The sequence below is a fragment of the Serinus canaria genome, chromosome 17 (assembly GCF_022539315.1).
Source record: "Serinus canaria isolate serCan28SL12 chromosome 17, serCan2020, whole genome shotgun sequence".
Lineage (NCBI taxonomy): Eukaryota > Metazoa > Chordata > Aves > Passeriformes > Fringillidae > Serinus > Serinus canaria.
This window is the reverse complement of record NC_066330.1, coordinates 965139-982713: the sequence shown is the minus strand read 5'-3', so window position 1 is coordinate 982713 and position 17575 is coordinate 965139. Positions and strand designations below refer to the sequence as shown.

The 17575-nt window shown below is 59.4% G+C and overlaps 1 protein-coding gene across 1 annotated transcript; it reads right to left on the bottom strand.

The window, feature by feature from the left end:
• Positions 1 to 1742: 1742 nt before the first annotated feature.
• NR5A1 (nuclear receptor subfamily 5 group A member 1) lies at positions 1743 to 17234 on the bottom strand. Its single transcript, XM_050980813.1, has 6 exons — positions 17133 to 17234; positions 16576 to 16717; positions 12402 to 13042; positions 5699 to 5818; positions 5038 to 5185; positions 1743 to 1990 (listed from the first exon to the last, which is right to left on the bottom strand). Exons 1-6 carry the CDS (start codon positions 17232 to 17234, stop codon positions 1743 to 1745), a joined length of 1401 nt encoding a protein of 466 aa, XP_050836770.1.
• Between the last annotated feature and the right edge of the window lie 341 nt (positions 17235 to 17575).

The window sequence follows — 17575 nt, the reverse complement described above, 5'->3', positions numbered from 1 at the left end:
AGGTGACACCCCAGGAGTGCACCCACAAACACCCAGCCCATCCCATGCCGAGCACCAACCACAAGGATTAGAAAGACAGCCAAAAAATACAAAGTTTGCCATTTTAAATGAACTGCAAAGTTTATTACAGTGGTTTGCTCCTGACAAGGAAGTTGGTAACCTTCTGCCTGGGAAGGAAGGGGGGGAGTGGGGAAGGGCAGGGGTGAGAGGGAGGAAAGGATGTAAGAGACAGAGAGAGACACTTAAGGACACTTTTCATTTTCTGAAAATAAAATGTCTTTTACCTCCCAAAACATTTTCTCCAGTTAAGTTCACAAAAAGAAGGTGAAACCAAACCACAGACTTCAGGAGGAAAATGCACAAACGTGTTAAAGCAGAGACAAACATGCTCTTTCTTCTGTGTCTAACAAGCTTCACAAATGGCTCCGGGCAGCCCCTGTGGCTCCTCAAGGCACCGGCTCTGCAGAGCTGCAGTGGCCCAGGGCACCAGGACAGCCCTGCCCTGGGAACAGCCCTGAACAGCCCCAGCCATGCTGCAGGACCCCCAGGGCTGGGGGTGTGTGGGGCAGGGGCTGGGCCAGCCCCAGTGGTGGGGCAGAGGAGAGAGAGCACAGCTGAGACCGAGAGAAAGCAAAGTGAGAGTCCAGCACAGCCCAGTTTGGGGGGGCTGAGACCCCCAGTGCTCCCAGTTCTGTCTGTGAGCCCCAATCCCAGGATGGGGGAGGAACAGAGAGCTCTTTGCCTTTGGCTTTGGCACAGCATTTGCTGTCCCCTGGGGACATGGCAGAGCAAAGGAGGGGGCCAGGAGGCCCAGCATGAAGTGCAAGTCAATCCTTATCCCTCCTTACCCACTCACTTAGCAGATAAATGCAGGGGGGCACTGCAGAGCTCCCCAGGTTTCCCCAAGATCCTGAGGACATGCTGGAGCTTGCACCTCCCTCCAGCCTGGCTGCTCTGCCACCACAGCTGTGGGCAGGACTGAGCTGTGCTGCCCGTGGGCAGCTCTGGGCTCTGGGCACTGTGGCTGGCACAGAGCTGCTGCCCCCAGCACCAGCAGGCACTAGGAAAACACACCTCAGCTGAGGGTTCAGCACTGCCCAGCCCTGCCTGCCCTGTCTTGGCCAGGGCAGCTTCAGGACAGAGCTGGCAGCAACTGGGAGCCAGCATCTGCACCGTGGGGTCCTGGCACTGCTGCATGGGGCTGGCATCTCCAGCCCAGCCCCTGCATCCTGTGTGGATTTCCTGCAGAAATCCAGCACCTCTGGGTGTTCCCTGGTGCCTGGCGACACCTCAGCTGCCATAAAACCACAGCCTGGAGGGGTTTCACCTCCCCTTTCTCCTGCCCTGTGCACGAGGGGCCCTGAGACATGGGCAGGGTCGGGGAGGGATGGCGTCAGTCAAGAAACAGCTGGTGGGGGCAGCAGGAGGAGCAGAAACAGGAGAAAAACCAGGGCAGGCTTTCTCCTTCCTTGGTGCTGCTGAGCCAGGTTGGCAAGCGACAGGTTTGGGCACCAAGTGTGCAGTGGAGCTGGAGATCAGCACTGCCAACGGGGCTGTGCCAAGCCACGGCCCTGCAGCCTCAACTGTCCTTGCTGTGTTCGAGACCTTCTGGGGCGTTTGCAGTAGCAGAGGTTAAATAGCATCGCTGAGGAAGGCAGGGTGGGAGGTGCCTGCCAGCCCCGGGCACCGGTCCTGCCCCTGCTGGAGGCACTGGGGTGCTGCCGGGTCCTGCCCGTGGCCACTCAAGTCCGCTTGGCGTGCAGCATCTCGATGAGGAGGTTGTTGCAGGGCACCTCCCCGCTGAGGTGCTTGTGGTACAGGTACTCCTCGGCCTGCAGGCTCAGCGCCCGCACCTCGGCCAGCCAGAGCAGCAGCTGGCGGAACTTGTCCGTGGAGTGGGGGTAGTGGCACACCGTGTACTCCAGCAGCGCCGCGTTGGCCTTCTCCTGAGCGTCCTTGGCCAGCGAGTGGTTCTCCAGGTACTTCACGTCTGCAGGGGGGAGGATGGGCATGAAATGGTGCCAAACTCACGGGTCTGCCTCCTCTGTGGCACGCTGTGCTGGGTGAGCCGGGGGGACCCACACTCCTGCATGAAAACAGTGCAGGAGGGGTCCCACACCCCATCCCTACCCAGCCATGGGCTCTCCATCCCTACCCTACTGCCCAGGTCTTCCCTGATGCTGAGGACAGGTTCCAAACCCCCTGGCAGTAGGACTGGTGTCTCCCTGCCCTCACTGCCCAGGAAGCTGCAAAGCCAGAAGGTGCTGCCAGCTGTGCCAACACATTGGGAGTCATTGCCGTCAGCCCTCTTTAATTCCTGAAGGTCGAGGAAGCGGCTGAATTAATTCCCTGATAAACCTGGTCTTTCCAATGTGGCAACCAGGCTCACCAGCCTGGAAACCCTAATCCTCCACGCCTCTCCAGGGCCACAGCAGCTTCCCATAATCCTGCTGCCAGCTCTGGTGCCAGCAGGGCAGTGACAGCTCAGCAGGCAGCAACACCCAGGTGCAGGCAGGATCAGGCATCCCTGCATACAGACTTTGGTGGCTTTAGGAACCAGTGCTGGGCACTGCCCCATCACCACCTGCAGCTGCACACAGCCGTGGTCCCACACACCTGCCCAGCAGAGACCTCAAGAACCCTGGCACCGTCCATCCAGGACAAGTGGATTTAGTGGATTCACTGTGCAGGACGAAGTACTTGGGAGCACTGCCTCGCTCACAGCCCCTCTGGCCATGCTGCACACAGAGCCTGATGTGCCAAATTCCCACTTACCGGCTGCAAACCGGGAAATCTGGGTCTGGCCAAGCAGCTGGGAGTTTGGGGTCCCTGTAGGGGATCGTGGCACCCAAGGCTGCTGCAGCCCAGCCCGGGGTCAGAGCCGGGAGGAGAAGTGTGGTCAGGGGGACTGCGGGGCCGCAGGGAGGGGAGGCACAGCTCCCCCGGGGAGCCCCAGCCCCCGGCCATGCCCACGGCCACGGGCACTGCGGGGGCAGGCACAAAGGGCACAGGTTGTGCCAAGATGCAGTGGATCAGATCACCCTTCCCTTTTCACTCTGACAGCACATTTGCTCCTATTGTCTCCTGCTACCCGGGTTGTTGTTATGAAATCTCTTTATCTGCATAAGGTTATTGTGCATGTCATTAAAAAAAAGAAGTTATATTGATAAATGTCAAATCTATCCCCTGAGTTGGCTCAACAATAGCTAGTTCTACTCGATGAACTCACCTGGTTCTCTGAAAGACCCTATTCACTGTTTAATTGAATATTTGAATAATCTTTTCATTCCTGCAAGGAATAAAGAATGTTGTCCAAATAACATTGACTCACTTCATTTAGAGACACTGCAGCAGTTGCAAAGACTGTCCTGTGACAAAGCCTCCCATCACACATACAGATATGCCTGGGATTATTTCTATGCCCTCAAGTGTTCTTCCTATTCACAGCTCCTTTTGTTTGGGAGAAGCTGCTGATAAATTGCAAACGCTTAAGGGAATGTGGGCTATAAAAGCCTCTCTTCCTCCCCTCCCCAAGAGTAGCTGCTTCATGAATGTAAGTCATGAAATCGAATGATAGGTCAATCCATTAAGGCTCTATTAAGCCCTTCTGTAGAACAAAGCTAACCTGTGCCGTCCTCATAAATATTGCTATTTTGAGAAGCCCTAATTTTAATTAAATCTCTTTACCTGCTCAGGAGAGAAATCTATTTAGAACTCAAATGGCAGCTCTTGTGAACAGGGCTTGGCTTTGACTGTGCTGTGGCAGAGTGGTAAATGTGGAAATTCTCTTGTTAAAGGCAATTACATCCTGCACATAATACACAATCCCGTCCTCTACAGCTGAGCCTACGAAGGGCAAATTACTCCAAGTGAGCTCTGCAATATGGAGAGAAAAAGTTGCATTTGGGGCAAAATGATGTATGGGAAAACACGGCTATTGCATTCCACGCCCTCCCTGAAAGCCGCTGCTCTGGGGAAGCCATCGGGGGGGACACTGCTCCTGCTGGCTGTGCTGTGCCGTGCCAGGGGGCACAGGGGGACCGGGGCAGCCCGGGGGGACCCGGCCCTGCTGGTGCTGAGCCCGCGGGCAGCAGCCGGGGAAGGTCCTGGCTCGGGGTACGAGCCCCCCTGGCTCGTTCATTTCCCAGCCTGGGCACTGTTTGTGCCACACCTTATCACTGCTTGAGCAGCGAATTATCGTCTCTCGCTTCTCTGGGTTTCTAAACAGCTCCAGAGGAAAGGAAAGCCGAGGGAGGAGATGCTGCAGGTGCAGGACGGGATAGCAGCGCAGCTCCCACTGCACGGGACTCCGCGGGTGCAGAAGCGCAAGCACAGAGCCAAGGCACTGGAACAGGGACAGGGATGGGGATGGAGACAGCTCTGCCACGGACGGCGCTGGGCTCAGCGGTCTCACCGTGCCCACCAAGCTCACCATGCCAGCACCAGCACTCGGCTGACACAGGGATCCCAGGGGCAGGAGCGGGCTCTGCCGCCCCAGGCACGTTTCGGGCACTGCCAGCAGCGCGCACGGCTCCGGAGTTATTTAGTCTGGGTGAGGTGGGAGGTGTGAGCGCGCCGGCGGTGCCCGACCGCAGGCTCCAAGCTGAGCCTAATCAGAGCGCGGAGCCGAGCCCAGCGGCACTGCACGGGCTCTCTGACGCAAATCCCGGCTGATAGGGCCTGCCCGGCCCGGCCGCCTCTGTCAACACGCCTGTTTTCCGCAGCCGTATCAGCGCTTGTTTCCCTGCCCGCTGCGATGGGCGAGCGACCAAAACAGGCTCCGCTCTGCCAGCGGGGTGACAACGTCCCCTGCAGCTGGAGCAGAGCCCGGCCCCGCGGCGGGAGATGTTTTGGGTCCCGGGACAAGAGGGGGACAGGCCGGTGCCGGCTCTCGCTCCCGGCTCCTCGTTAAAATTCTCTTTATGGCACAGCCGGACCCCGCGCCGTGCGTGCCCCCGCCCCAAGCTCCGCAGGCAGCAGCACGGCCGGGACCCCGGAGCGCTGCCCCCCGCCCCAGTGCCCCCCAGCCGCACTCACCGAGGCTGAAGAGGATGAGGAACTTGAGGCAGACGAATTCGTGCCGGTCCACCTGGAGCGAGTGCAAGTGCAGGACGAGCTCCTGCGCCCGCAGCACCAGCGTGTTCAGGATGGAGCCGGCCTGGGCTGCGATGGCCGACATGTCCACCTGCGAGGAGGGGGTGGCATCAGCTTTGGCAGCCCCAGTCCTCCCACAACCTGCTGCAGGGCACCTCACCCGGGCCAGGAGCTGGGTCCAGCCCTGAGCACTGACTGAGAATTAGTAGTGTCAAAAAAAAAAAAGACTGATGGGTGAAATGGGAACACCAATTAAAACGGGGGCCCTCACAGGATGCTGGAATTGTAGGAACCACATCTCCAAAAGCCACCTCCACTAAGGAAAGAGGCTCCTTCTCGCATCCCACTGCTGACAGTACAGGTGGGGTGTTGGTCTCTCCTTAAGAAACATTATTCTCCAGAACCAGGAGCTGGTGGCAGGATGGGACAGGATGGGGCCTTCTGCACAAGCTGACCCAGAGTGTAACACCACCTGCCTGCCCTATGCCGAGTTGGCCACACTGGGAGAAAAGAAAGAAAGAAGTCACTCCATTTCCCCAGTAGCCCCTGCCTGTCCCCACTGCCCCTCCACAGCACCACCACAGTCCCAGAGGCCATTTCTCACCTCCTGGCCAGTGACCAGCAGCACACTGTGCTCCTTGCCGTGCTGCAGCTGCCGGTAGATGTGATCAAACACCAGCAGCTCACTCCAGCAGTTCTGCAGCAGCTTCATCTGGTCACCCACCTGAAAGAGAGCGGGAGCAGCACAGCTGACACACACCGTGCTGCAGTGCACAGCACCCACCCTGTGCCTGGCAGGCATCTCATGGGAGGGGGCATCCCCTGGGAGGAGCATGGAGAGCTGGAGCTGCACCCCAGAAAGGGGGACCCTGGGCAGGTGGCTTTGCAGAGCTGGCTTCAAAGCAGCTCAACACGTTTCAGTGGCACTTGCTGGCTCTTATCAGCACGAGTCTTCCCCCAGCAGGCACAACCTCCTCAAATCGCACACAAACTTTAACAAAATGACTGCGGGAGGGACACGCGGTGGCTGCACAAAGGGCCTGTGTGTCCAAACAGCCCCTCTGGATACTTTAAAACGAAAGAAGGCAGTGCCCATCTTGAGTCCTGGCCAGGATGGCAGCCTGGGGGGGCAGCAGGGCTGTGGGGGAGCCGCCGGGTGTGGGACATCGCTGTGTCCTGCAGCTGCCAGCCCGGCCCTGCCCACGCACAAACACACGCACTTGTGACCACGTGCACTGGTGCACATGTGCCACTCTGTGTGCCCACAGAGTGGGACACACATGGGACTGTCCCTGAGAGGGGCTGGAGCCAGGACACCGCCTGGAAGGGTCCCCAAAGGTCTCTCAGGGCACTGGGACTGCAGGCAGCAGCACTGACTGGTGGGATGAGCTGCTAGAGCCAGCAGCTGCATTTGGAAGGACTAAAAGCCCCTGGAGCTGTGGCAGGATGCAGGGCACGCTGCCTTCCCTACTGTCCTGCCAAAAAACACCACAGGTCATCAGCTTCATCCCCTCACCACTGGTCTCCACTGAACCCCAGAGCCTTCCCACAAAGAGCTGAGCTCCTGCCCTGCCTGGCCCTCTGCTGAGGGCCACTGTAGGGAAAGGGTTGGGATTACAGTACTGCCTCCACCACCGCCCCGAGGAGCAAATCCAGGGCCAGCAGCCGAGCTCTGCAGGGCCATTGTGCTCCCCCGTTAATAGAGGGAAGACAGATGCAGCATCACAGGGCTGGATAATGCCCTCGTTCTGCTGAAGAGGCTGCAATAAACCCACTCTGGGAGATTGCAAAAGGAATAGAAGCCAGATGAGAAAGAGCTTTATGGTCTCAGAGCCGGCGCTCCCCACGAGCTGCTGGGATTTGTCTCTCGAGGGTGGTGGGTGGCCAGAGCTCGGAGTGTGGCAGCGCAGGGAATGAGGTGGGCTGGGAAAGCAGTGATGGTGGCTGGGCTGTGGCACCGCTCCTGCCCACCTGTGGGGCCGTGGGCACTGTGACAGGGCTGTGGCACTGCTCCTGCCCACCTGTGTGCTGTCCCTCATTCCCCAGCCAGGGCAGCAGCTCCTGTTCATGGCCCAGCATTTCAGAGCATGAGGCTCCTGGTCAGCTGCTCAACAAAACCCTGGGGAAAAGCTCACTGTGCACTAAAACAAAATAGAGACTTTCTGCAACCCCTGGTGCCCCCTGCCAGAAGGCAAGTGGCTGGCTGTAGCAGTGGCCAGCCCGAGCAGGGAGCTGGGGCCAGCCCAGCTGCTCAGTCCTGGCCGGTGCTGAGCGCCTCTGCTCTGGCTCAGTCAGGGCGTTGTTTTGGAAGTTCTTTCCTGTGCCTCATTCCTGAGTGGGATGAGCTCCAGAGGAGACATACAGAAGGTTTTGCCTTGAAAACCATTGAAAAAAAGTTAGCTTTTCCAAAGAAAGCACTTCAACAATTTTGAAATCTTATTTTCTTCCTTATTTTCCTTCCTTAAAAATTACTAATCAGATTCTCCCAAACACTGAGGGTGTTTTGCTGAAGCCAGAAGACCCTCAGTAGCAGATTTCACCCTTCATGGCTGCTGCAGGGCTGTTCCTTTACCATCACACACCGACGTGCCGCGGTGCTGTCGCAGTGCACCAGAGCCACAAGGCCATGGCGTGGGGGAATGTGCCTGGGCACATGATGGGGTGGGCTGGGGGCTCCACGGGCCAGTCAGAGCTGGCTGGGGTCCGTGGAGTTGCCCCCTTGGAGCGCCAAGCAGGGTGTGCCCATGCCCAGGCTGGGTGGCAGCAGGCTGCCCCCAGGGCCCTGCTCTGGCACTGAGGCTCTGCTGCAGGGGGCTCAGGCTGGGGGCCACAGGGTGCACCCTGCCCTGGCCTGGCCTGAGGAGCAGGGGCTGCTAATGGAGGGCACTCAGAGACAATCAATCCTCCCAGCCAGGCGGCAGAACACACGCTCCCGTTAAAAGTTAAGCAAAGGATTTTCCTCTTTTAATGTCAAGGCTTTTCCTCAGAGTGCTTTATCAAAGGCCTGATGCAAGCTGTCTTTGAGAGGCAATCCTTATCTTTTTCTGAAGCGAGCATTTAACCCATTCACAAAACACATGGTGAAACCCTCCCCACCCTGGAAGAGTAATCCCTGATGGGCTGCAACCCACAGAAAATGCAGTTCTCTGTGGGAAAGGTGCTGGGATGATGCTGGAGGGGAGGCAGGGCATGCAGAGGCAGGAATGGTGCTGCCCAGGAACGGGAATGCAGGACCTGCATGTGGGTGTAGTTTAAATCTGAGCTGGTGCCAGGACATCCATCCCCAGCCACAAGCCCAAGCAGCACTTGGCTGTCCCTGACCTGTCCCCACCACACAGATGCCCTCCAGGCCTTCTCCCAGATCTCAGGTACAAGATTTGCCCCACAGCCCTCTGGCAGGTGCGTGGCACATGCCAGCACCCTGAGCAGCCCCAGCAATTGCTGAGTGCAAGCAGGACCCATCACCTTGGCTACTGAGACGTGTGAAAGGGGATTGGTGTCCACCAGCCACCCGCAATGGAAAACCCACACACATCCAAGGGTCCAAGGTGCTAATGGTCAGTGCAGGTCCCCATTGCCCTGCCCAGATACCACCACGATGTGTATCTTAAAACAAATACCCATCAACACCAGTGGGGCTAGGCCAGGATCCCATCTCCCTGCTGGCTCTCAGGCTGCTGCAGCCCTGGCTGCACAGGCACCCCAGCTCTGCAGGCAGGGCAGTGTCACATTTCCCCCAGTGCATGGGATGCTGAACATTGCTGCAGCATCCACCACCAGAAGGAGATTTTAAATCTGCCAAAAACGCTTTGGCCGTTGGCCAGGAGATGGGGTCAAGATGACCCACATGTTAAAGGCAGAGGAGCAATTGACTGCAAATAGGCTTTGTCGTGGCTCTGGGATCTCTGAGCACAGCTGAGGGAGGGCAGCCCAGCAGACAGACCCAGTGACCTCAGGGACCCCTGGGTCTGTGGGACCCGTGCTGCCTTCAGCATGCCCCCCATCCTTGGAGCTTGCCTGTGAATGGAGGGTGGTTTGCCCCAGGCCCTTGGCACAAAAGGGCTGAGGAAGGGGTTGGCACCATCCCACCGCCCTGTGGCTGCGCCATGCCCCTCCAGCGCCGCAGGGACCCACTGCACACCCAGCCCAGCCCGGCCTTCGGGCTGAAACCGTGGCAATTTGTTTAACATTCCTGGCTGCTCATCCCAATCTAAAGGTCACTGCAACCCTGTGTTCATGATATTGATATGTAGGTATGGCAGTGACACCTATATAAACCAGGCTGTGCAAGACACGTGTGTATAAGCCTCACCAAAAGCAGACACAATCTAAGTGTGCAAAAGCGCCTGCGTGCATGCACATCCCTCTGTCTCTCTCTCCATATACATATAAAAAAATTACATCTGAAAGGACAAAGTTGCCTGAGACTCACAACCCAACAAAATATATTTCACCCCCAGCCTATATTTTTCTTCCTGAAAAGATGCTGCAAATCTTCCCTCAGTCCTGACACATCTCATCTCGACTCAGTTAAAGTTCGTATTTATGGGCGTCAGCGCTGACCTCTTCCCCCTCCGCCCGCGCGGCCTCGCGCCGCGGCTGCCTGGCCGGCCCTCGATAAACAAGCGGGCCCCCAAATCCCCCTCTGCCCAGCAGCGTTATTAGTCTTGCCTCCGAAGGCCAGCGCAGTCCGTAATTCTCCTCCTGGTGACACGGGATGAGCGCCGCGACATCAGTCTCCCGGCGGATTGGCATGGGGACCCTCGTTTGTCAGTGGCAGACTGACAGAATTACTGGCCCTTAAATGAAACGATATATCTGGGAAGTTAAATCTGTTTTCAATCTGACTGCCCCGCGCCTGCGGGCGGACGTGGCGTGTGAGCCGATGTCAAGAGGCCATTAGCCCGTGGCCCCCCTCCTTCCCCGGGCTCAGCAGTGGAGCCAGGGGGGCTCTCCCCGATGTCACCCAGCCCAGCCACCACGCCAGGAGTGTGGAGACAGCAAAGCAGCCATTCTGGCCCTCAGCAGATTGCCAGAGTGGGAATGGGAATGGGAACTAGATTGGCCAGCTCCAGGGGAAACTGCTCCAACTCTCTCTGGGCAGGCACCAAAGGCTTGTCGTAACCAAGCGTGAACCAGCAGCTCCCCATGCCCCTGAAGATTTGCTCCTTCCTCTCCAGGCTCCCTGTGAGGCCCCGGGGAGAAGCCAGGTCTCTGCTAACAGCCCTGTGGAAGGAGCACAGCAGTGCTGGGCAAGCTCAGGTAGGGCAATCCATGATGGGGTAATCTGCCCACAGCCCCCACCTACTCACCTGCTTGTACCTCCTCCCATGTAGTGCCAGCCTGGCATGATGCCCTGGAGTGGTGCCTTTCCAGCCTGGATCCCTGCTCTGGCCTCAGCCAACAGCCCTCCCCTGCTGGGGCTGGGGACCGTCACCTTCACACAGACCTTCCCAGGGGATGGAGAGGGCTGCTGCAGCCCTGCCCTGAGGAGCCCCGAGCCCCCAGCAGGGACTGCCCATGCCATCGATCCCGGAGATTTTGATGTTCCTCCGTGCTGGCTTTAGGGCAGAGCCATAAACCCTGCACTAGCAAGAGTTCATTTACTGTCCCAGCACTACTGGGTTTTATGTGCCATGCAGGAGCAGGAATGGGAATTCAAGTTCTCAGACCCACTCCTGCTTCCCACTGGCTGCTCTCCCATGCCTGAGGAAAAGCCTCCGCCCTGGCCAGGGAGGATGAGCCATGTGGGGTGGGCAGGGGCAGCCCCAGGTGGGGGCACTGAGGATACCGGGCACCCCCGCTCTGTACTGGGCTCGGAGCTGCCCGGGGCTCTGTGCACAGGAGGGAGCCAAGGACAGCCATGCATCATTCTCCCTCTGCCACTGGAGCCAGGGTGGACTGTGGGTCCTGCAGTCCCCAGCCCTGGGAAATGCTGGGAATGCACCCCACAATCACCATGTGGATAAGGCAAAAACTTGAGCCCCCAGGATGGCAGTGATGGATGTGAGCACCCACTGAGCACCAAACCCCCTGTCCTGAGCACGGCAGGGCACGTGCTCTGCTCCCAGCAGGACACTGGTAGCTCTGCCCCGGTGAGGCCTGTGGCACTGCCATCCCCCCCAGAGTCCCACGGCAGGAGGAGCACCCGCCAACACCGATTCACACAGGAACAGCCTATTTTGGTGGCACAATCATGCTGACAATGGAGTTACAAGGCTACGCAGCTATACAGCTGGGAACTGAATTTACACTGTTTACAATATCTCCTGCAAAACAACAACCACCCTGTTCCCAAAATCCAGGCTGGACACTGATATGATTTAAACAAGCCCAACCCACCCCCACAATGCCATTTCCTGACACTGTTCTGAACGATGGGGGCTATTTTGAGCCACCAGGCTCTGCCACACTCAGCCCAGTAGCACCCCTGGCACAGGGAAGAGTCTGGTCCTGTCCTACACCATAGTCCCACTGGAAGAAAATGATTTTGACCAGAGCCAGGCAGCACAATCTCATGCTGGAAACACAAGAAAGCACCTGAGTCCCATCACAGCTGCCCCAAGATGTTGCTCTCTGGGTTTTGGTGCTGTTGCACAATTTTCTCTCCTATTTTTGCATCAGTTTGGAATCTTAGGTCAGCTAAGAACATGAATGGAAAATTTTTGAAAGCTTGGCAAGGTGTGCAGGATGGCAGAAGCTGCTGCAGCCCTGCCAACCCTCCCCTGGCCACAGTAAATGTTCAGGGACATTTGCTAGAGGGGATGTCTTGGCAGGATGGAGGTCAGCTCCATGTCCCCCAGCCGGGCACACTCGTGGGCTGCTGGCAGCAGACATGGCTCTGGAGCAGGCTCAGGCTGCCCCTGCTGCCTGGTGCTAATAGCACCCACCTGACCACATCGATTTTCCTCCTAAAGGCAGGGGAGAGAATTGTCTCAACTATAATTCCTCAACGTTACATTTTTCAATTATGTCTTGAGCTTGACACCACAGTCACTCTGCGGGCGATTGCCTCAACAGCTGCCCCCGCCGTGATGAATCTGAAATCATTAGCCCCACGCACAGTGGGAATCGCTCCGGCATCGCAGCTGGGCCCGGGCACCACCAGCCCTGCAGGGAGCTGGGAGCAGGACTGGCACATGTCAGCAGATCTGCAGGGATGGCCCCAGGCCTGTGCCCACAGGTGTTTCCAGGTCCTCAAAACATTTCACCCTCAATCCTGCCCAAAGCCACATCCCATCCTCACATCACCGCAGCCCTCATCCTGCCCGTCCCCCACCGTCGCCCGTTCCACTGACAGGTCCTACCTCCAGCTCCTTGAAGAAGATGCAGCTCCGTGCCCACTCCACGATGGAGAAGAGGGTCTGGTCGGCCATCTTGCACATGAGGCCGAAGGTGCTGAGCTTCTCGTGCCGGCCTTTGCCCTGCTCCTGCTGCAGGCAGGACAGTATCCGTGCCTTCACCTGGGCTTCGTCGGGCTCCAGCTGCAGCAGCTTCAGGATGACCTCGGGGATGTCGGGAGGGGAGCTGCTGGGGTAGGTCTCTGGGTACATGTAGGCAGGCACGGCCTCGTGGGCGTTTGTGTAGTGGTCGGGGTACTCGGACTTGATGGTGCGGTTGGGGAAGGAGGGGTAGTGGTAGCTGGGCAGCGGCGCGTGGCTGGGCACGGCCATGCCCAGGGACGGCGTCCCGTAGGGGCTGCGCTCGTAGTCCACAGGCGTCAGGGCGGCCGGGTTGGGCGGCAGGGTCTTGGACATGGCATGGATGCTGTGGATGGTGGAGGACAAGCTGTAGTCGCTCTGCACCGGAGACATGATCTGAGGCACGGTCTCCAGCTTGAAGCCGTTGGCTCGGATCAGAGCTTTCTTCTGCTGCTTTAAGGCACGGTCCCGCTTGTACATGGGTCCAAACTTGTTCCTCCCTCCACGCATCCGGTCTGCACGGACAGCTGGAGACAGACAGAGGGCAGAGGCTGCAGTGAACCCTCATGGAGAGAAACCAGGGCTTCCACGGGGCACAGAGAAAATGCTGGGGGACACGACAGTGGCAAAAAGAGTTTGGGGAAAACTTGGGGAAACCTTCCCAGAAAGATTGTGTCACTCCCAGCCCAGCCAATGTCACCCTCAGAGTCTCTGGGGATTGCAGGAAGGGAAGAAACATTGGGCTTTCACTGCAAAACGAGCTGGGGGAAAAAGCAGCTTTCATTCCCACTGGGTTGAGGGGACAGCCCTTAAAGCCTGAGCAGAGGAGGAGATTTCACACTCTAATTTTATCAGCCTGTGTCACCAGACCAGCCCTGGGATTTCTTTGTCTCTGCAGAACCTGGGACCCTACAGCCCCCTCAGGAGCCTGGTTCCCTCCATCCAGGCTGCACGTGCTACTTCTCTGCCCCTTTTTAGGTCAGTACGGCTGGCAGATCCCCGTGGATGCACTTCACCCCACCAGCCTCAGGCAGGAGGCTGCCAGCCCTGGGGGTCCCAGCCCTGGCGAGGGCTCTGCTGGAGCGTCCCGCCGGCAGAGTCCCTCTGACGACTGCAGCAAAGCAGGTGTTCCCACCAAACCACAAAACCCCAAGGATCTGCCTGCATGCAAGGGAGCAGGTGCTTCTCTGCAGAAGGAGCCTGTCCTGCTGCACTGCCCTGCCGTGCTCCGGGGGCTGCTGCCCGGGCATTCCCTCGGAAGAGCCCCAGATCGCTGGAAGGCAGGAGCGGGGGGCTGGACGGCAGCGGAGGAGTGCGCCGGCGAGAACAGCCCGCAGTGAGCATCAAAGGAAAAACCCCTCTGCTATCTTGCGTTCCTGCTGACAGCCAGCGGGTCTTGCTTTGCCTCTCAGCTGTTACCTCTGCCTTTCTTTCTCCTACTTATCCTGGGGCTCACAGCCAGCCCCCCCCGGAGAGCTGGAGCACCTCCCCAGCGCTCCCAAGGCAGGCTGGAAAGGCGGAGGGTGGCCGGGAGCAGCAGCATTTCCAGGACGAGCAGGAATGCGCTCCCAGGAGAGCTGCCCTGGCTTCCTCCCTCATTCTTTATTCATGAAAACAGCATCTCACTGGGAGCGGGCTGCCAGCGGCAGCCTCTGAAGAGAGGGGTGCTGTGTCCCCCCTCCCGAGAGCTGGCCCACGCCCCTCTGGGCAGCAGAGAGCTGTCCCGGGGCAGCTCCTGGCTCCGGTCTGAGGGAGGTGGCCACACTCAGACATGTGGACACCCCAGCTGGGGTCCCACACGGGCAGACAGGCTGTCAGCCCGAGCTGGCACAGGCAGGTCTGGTAGCCCTGGCCACAAACCTCAGAGCACACCAAAAACCAAACCTCCCACCCACTCGAAGTTATCCCACTGCTGCTCGAGGTCGGGCACAGTGACGCCCAGGGATCATATCCCAAAGCAAATCCCTGTGACCCTGGGCAAGGGTGCACAGGCAGAGACCCTCCTAGGGCTGCCTGCACTCCCACACACAGCGAGAGGTGCTCACAGCCTGGTCTCACAAACCCTCCAGAGGCAACTGCATACACCTCCTCCCCTCTCCCAGCAAGAGCACAAAGGGAGAAAAGGCCTTCTAATTCCCTCCTGCTCTGCTTTTCCTGCCATTTGTGCTACACTTGGGATAGGGAGCAACTTGCCATTTGCTGTGTCCCAGCTGACAGCCGAGAGGAAGATGATGCATCCTGACCTCCAGGCAAGGGGGCTCAAGTGGAGCCACCCATGAAGTGCCTGCACCCTGAGCAACAACCCCAAACCCATCTGCAGATGACCCCTGAGCCACACACCCAGACAGTGACAGGAGGGGTCTCCAGCACCCTGCAGCCCCCCTTCCTACTTGCACTGCCTTGCCTGCACTCATCCCAGTGCAGAGCCCTGGCTGGGGCAGGCTGCTGGCCAGGCTCTGCCTCCCCTTGGCCACCTTTCTTTGCCTGGGCAGGGACATGGTGCCATGGGTAGCGTCCCCAGGGCTGTGGGCAGCCTTCGGCCAGGGCTGCGCTCCTCCTGGGCAAGATCCACTGCCACCTCCCTTCAGGCACTTTGAGGGGTGCCTGTGTCAACACTGTGTTCCCAAAATCAATCACCTCGGCCTTGCTCTTGTTGTGTGGACCTCTAGATTCACTTCCAAAGCATCACCTCAGAGCCTTGCCCAAAAATACTCGGAGCTGAAAAAGGTGGTCTCTATTTTACTACAAAAGAGACGGTTCCATGGAACATTGCCTTGGCTGGGTGATTGCCTCATCTGCTCAGCTCTGCTAAGGAGCCAGCAGCAAGAAAACACACACAAAAAGGCTTTTGGGACAGCTCTGGGACTGAAGCACCTCCACACGTACATGACAGAAACTGCTGGAAAGGGACAAATTGAGACCATGCCTTTTTCCCCCGGGCACCCCAAGCACTGTCCCTGCCCGTCTGCCGTAGGGTCTCCAGCCCCTGCCCAGCGCCCAAATCCCCTTGCGACATCGATCAACACAGCCAGAGCATGCACCGAGGGATTTAGGGCACCAGTAACCCCAGCCCTGGGAGGAGACTGGAACTGGGATCTGTTTTGGAAGCCAGCCGACGCCGGGAGTTTGCAGGGGCTGAATCTGCAGCTCGATGTTGTGTCTTACTCCTGCGCTTCTGCTCGCAGGCTCCCGCCCCGCTCCTGGAGCGAGCGGCCGCCCTGCCAGAACACGAAGGACTTTCCGATTAACCGCGCTGTGTCCCGAGCAGCGAGCCCGGCGGGCGAGGGGCTCAGCCCCGCCAGGGTCAGGCGGGAGGACTCAGCCCACTCCCACCCGCTGCAAAACGCAAACGATTTCAAGGGAGATGTGGGGAGGGGGCGGCTGACTCGGGGGTGGGGGGGCTCCTCTGCCTCTCCTTTTGCTCTGCCATCCCGTGCCAATGAGCTGTCCCCTCAAACACATTTCGTTGCCGGATGCTGAACATTGCAGACCCTCAGCACGGGCTGTCGGGGCCCAACTCTGATGTCGGGATCCTCTGCGCCGACATCAGAGAGAGCCGGCGGCTGTGGGGCTCGTATCGTCCCCCCGGGGGTCAGAAATCCGTTAAACTAAATGTCACCGAGAGGAAAAATATAATTCGTGGTGGGACTGCGGCAGTTTTATTGCGATCCCCATAATTTGTAACGTTTTTCCTTAAGTCTCGGCTTCTGGAATTATGTGCTTAAGGAAAACAGTAATTTATTTGCTATTTCCCAACCTTCCTGCCAGCAAAAAAAAAATCCTGGAAAGTTGAAGCCGTAGCAGCAGGAACCCCGGGGAAACAAACAAAATGAAACAAGGAAAAGAAGGGGACGACGTGAAAAAACGATTTTTTTTCGTAACTTGGGAGGGAAAAACGGAATCGAAGCGGCGGCGGGACTGACCGGCCCGGGGAGGTGGCGGCTGCGGGGACAGCGCGACCGGTCCCGGCAAATGCAAAGTCCCCGCACAGTCCCGACCCAGTCCCCGGCCCCCGCCGCCCCCCGCCCCGCCGTGCCGTGCCGTGCCGTGCCGTCCCTACCTTCCAGACGCATCCCCACGGTGAGGCACTTCTGGAAGCGGCAGTAGGGGCAGCGCTTGCGCTGGGTCTTGTCGATCTTGCAGCTCTGGCTCTCGGTGCAGGTGTAGTGCTTGTTGTTCTGCACCGTGCGCTTGAAGAAGCCCTGCGACGGCGGGCGGCGGCGATGCGGTGGTCACCGACACCGGCATCCCGGCACCGGCACCCCGTCCCCGCCACCCGCCTTCGGCAGAGGTTCCCGCCGCGCTCGGGGCTCCCGTCGCGGCCGCGCTCCCCTCCCGCTACCGGGCGCGAATCCGCCGCTAACGAAAACGGGCGAGAGAAGCCCCTCGGCCGGTCCGACTGCCCCGGCCCCTGCAGAGCCCCCTCCCCGCTCCCTACACAGCCCCGGACCCCTCGTCCCCGTGCAGCGCTCCCCTCACAGCCCCGGCCCCACAAGGCGCCGGTCACGCAGAGCCCCGGCCCCGCTTCCCGGCCCCGCACGGCCCCAGCTGCGTTTCCCCAGCCCCGCACAGCCCCGGCTCCGCAGCCCCGACCCCGCGCGCCCCGGCCGGTCCTACCTTGCAGCTCTCGCAGGTGAGCAGCCCGTAGTGGTACCCGGAGACCTTGTCCCCGCAGACCGGACACAGCTCGTCCAGGTCCTCATCATAGGAATAGTCCATCCCCTCCAGCGGCCCTGCTGCGGGACGAGCCGCGGTCAGCGGGACGGGATGGGACGGGGAAGGGGACGGACGGCGGCCCCAGCCCCGGCGCTGGGTGCGGACCGGGAGTGGGCGCGGTGGAGACCGAGCGGCAGGTGCGGGAGCCGGAGCTCTTTATAGCGCCTGGAAGAGCATCTCCATGTTGGTGCGGGCTCACGGCCAGCCCCCCGGGGCTGGGGAACCTCCTCTGGGAGAGCGGGCGGCTCGCGGCAGCAGAGACGGGGCGGGGGCGGAGGGACCCGGCGGCCCGGGGAGCAGGGACACCGCGCCCGGGCTGGGGAGCGGCTCGGCCAGGCCTCGGC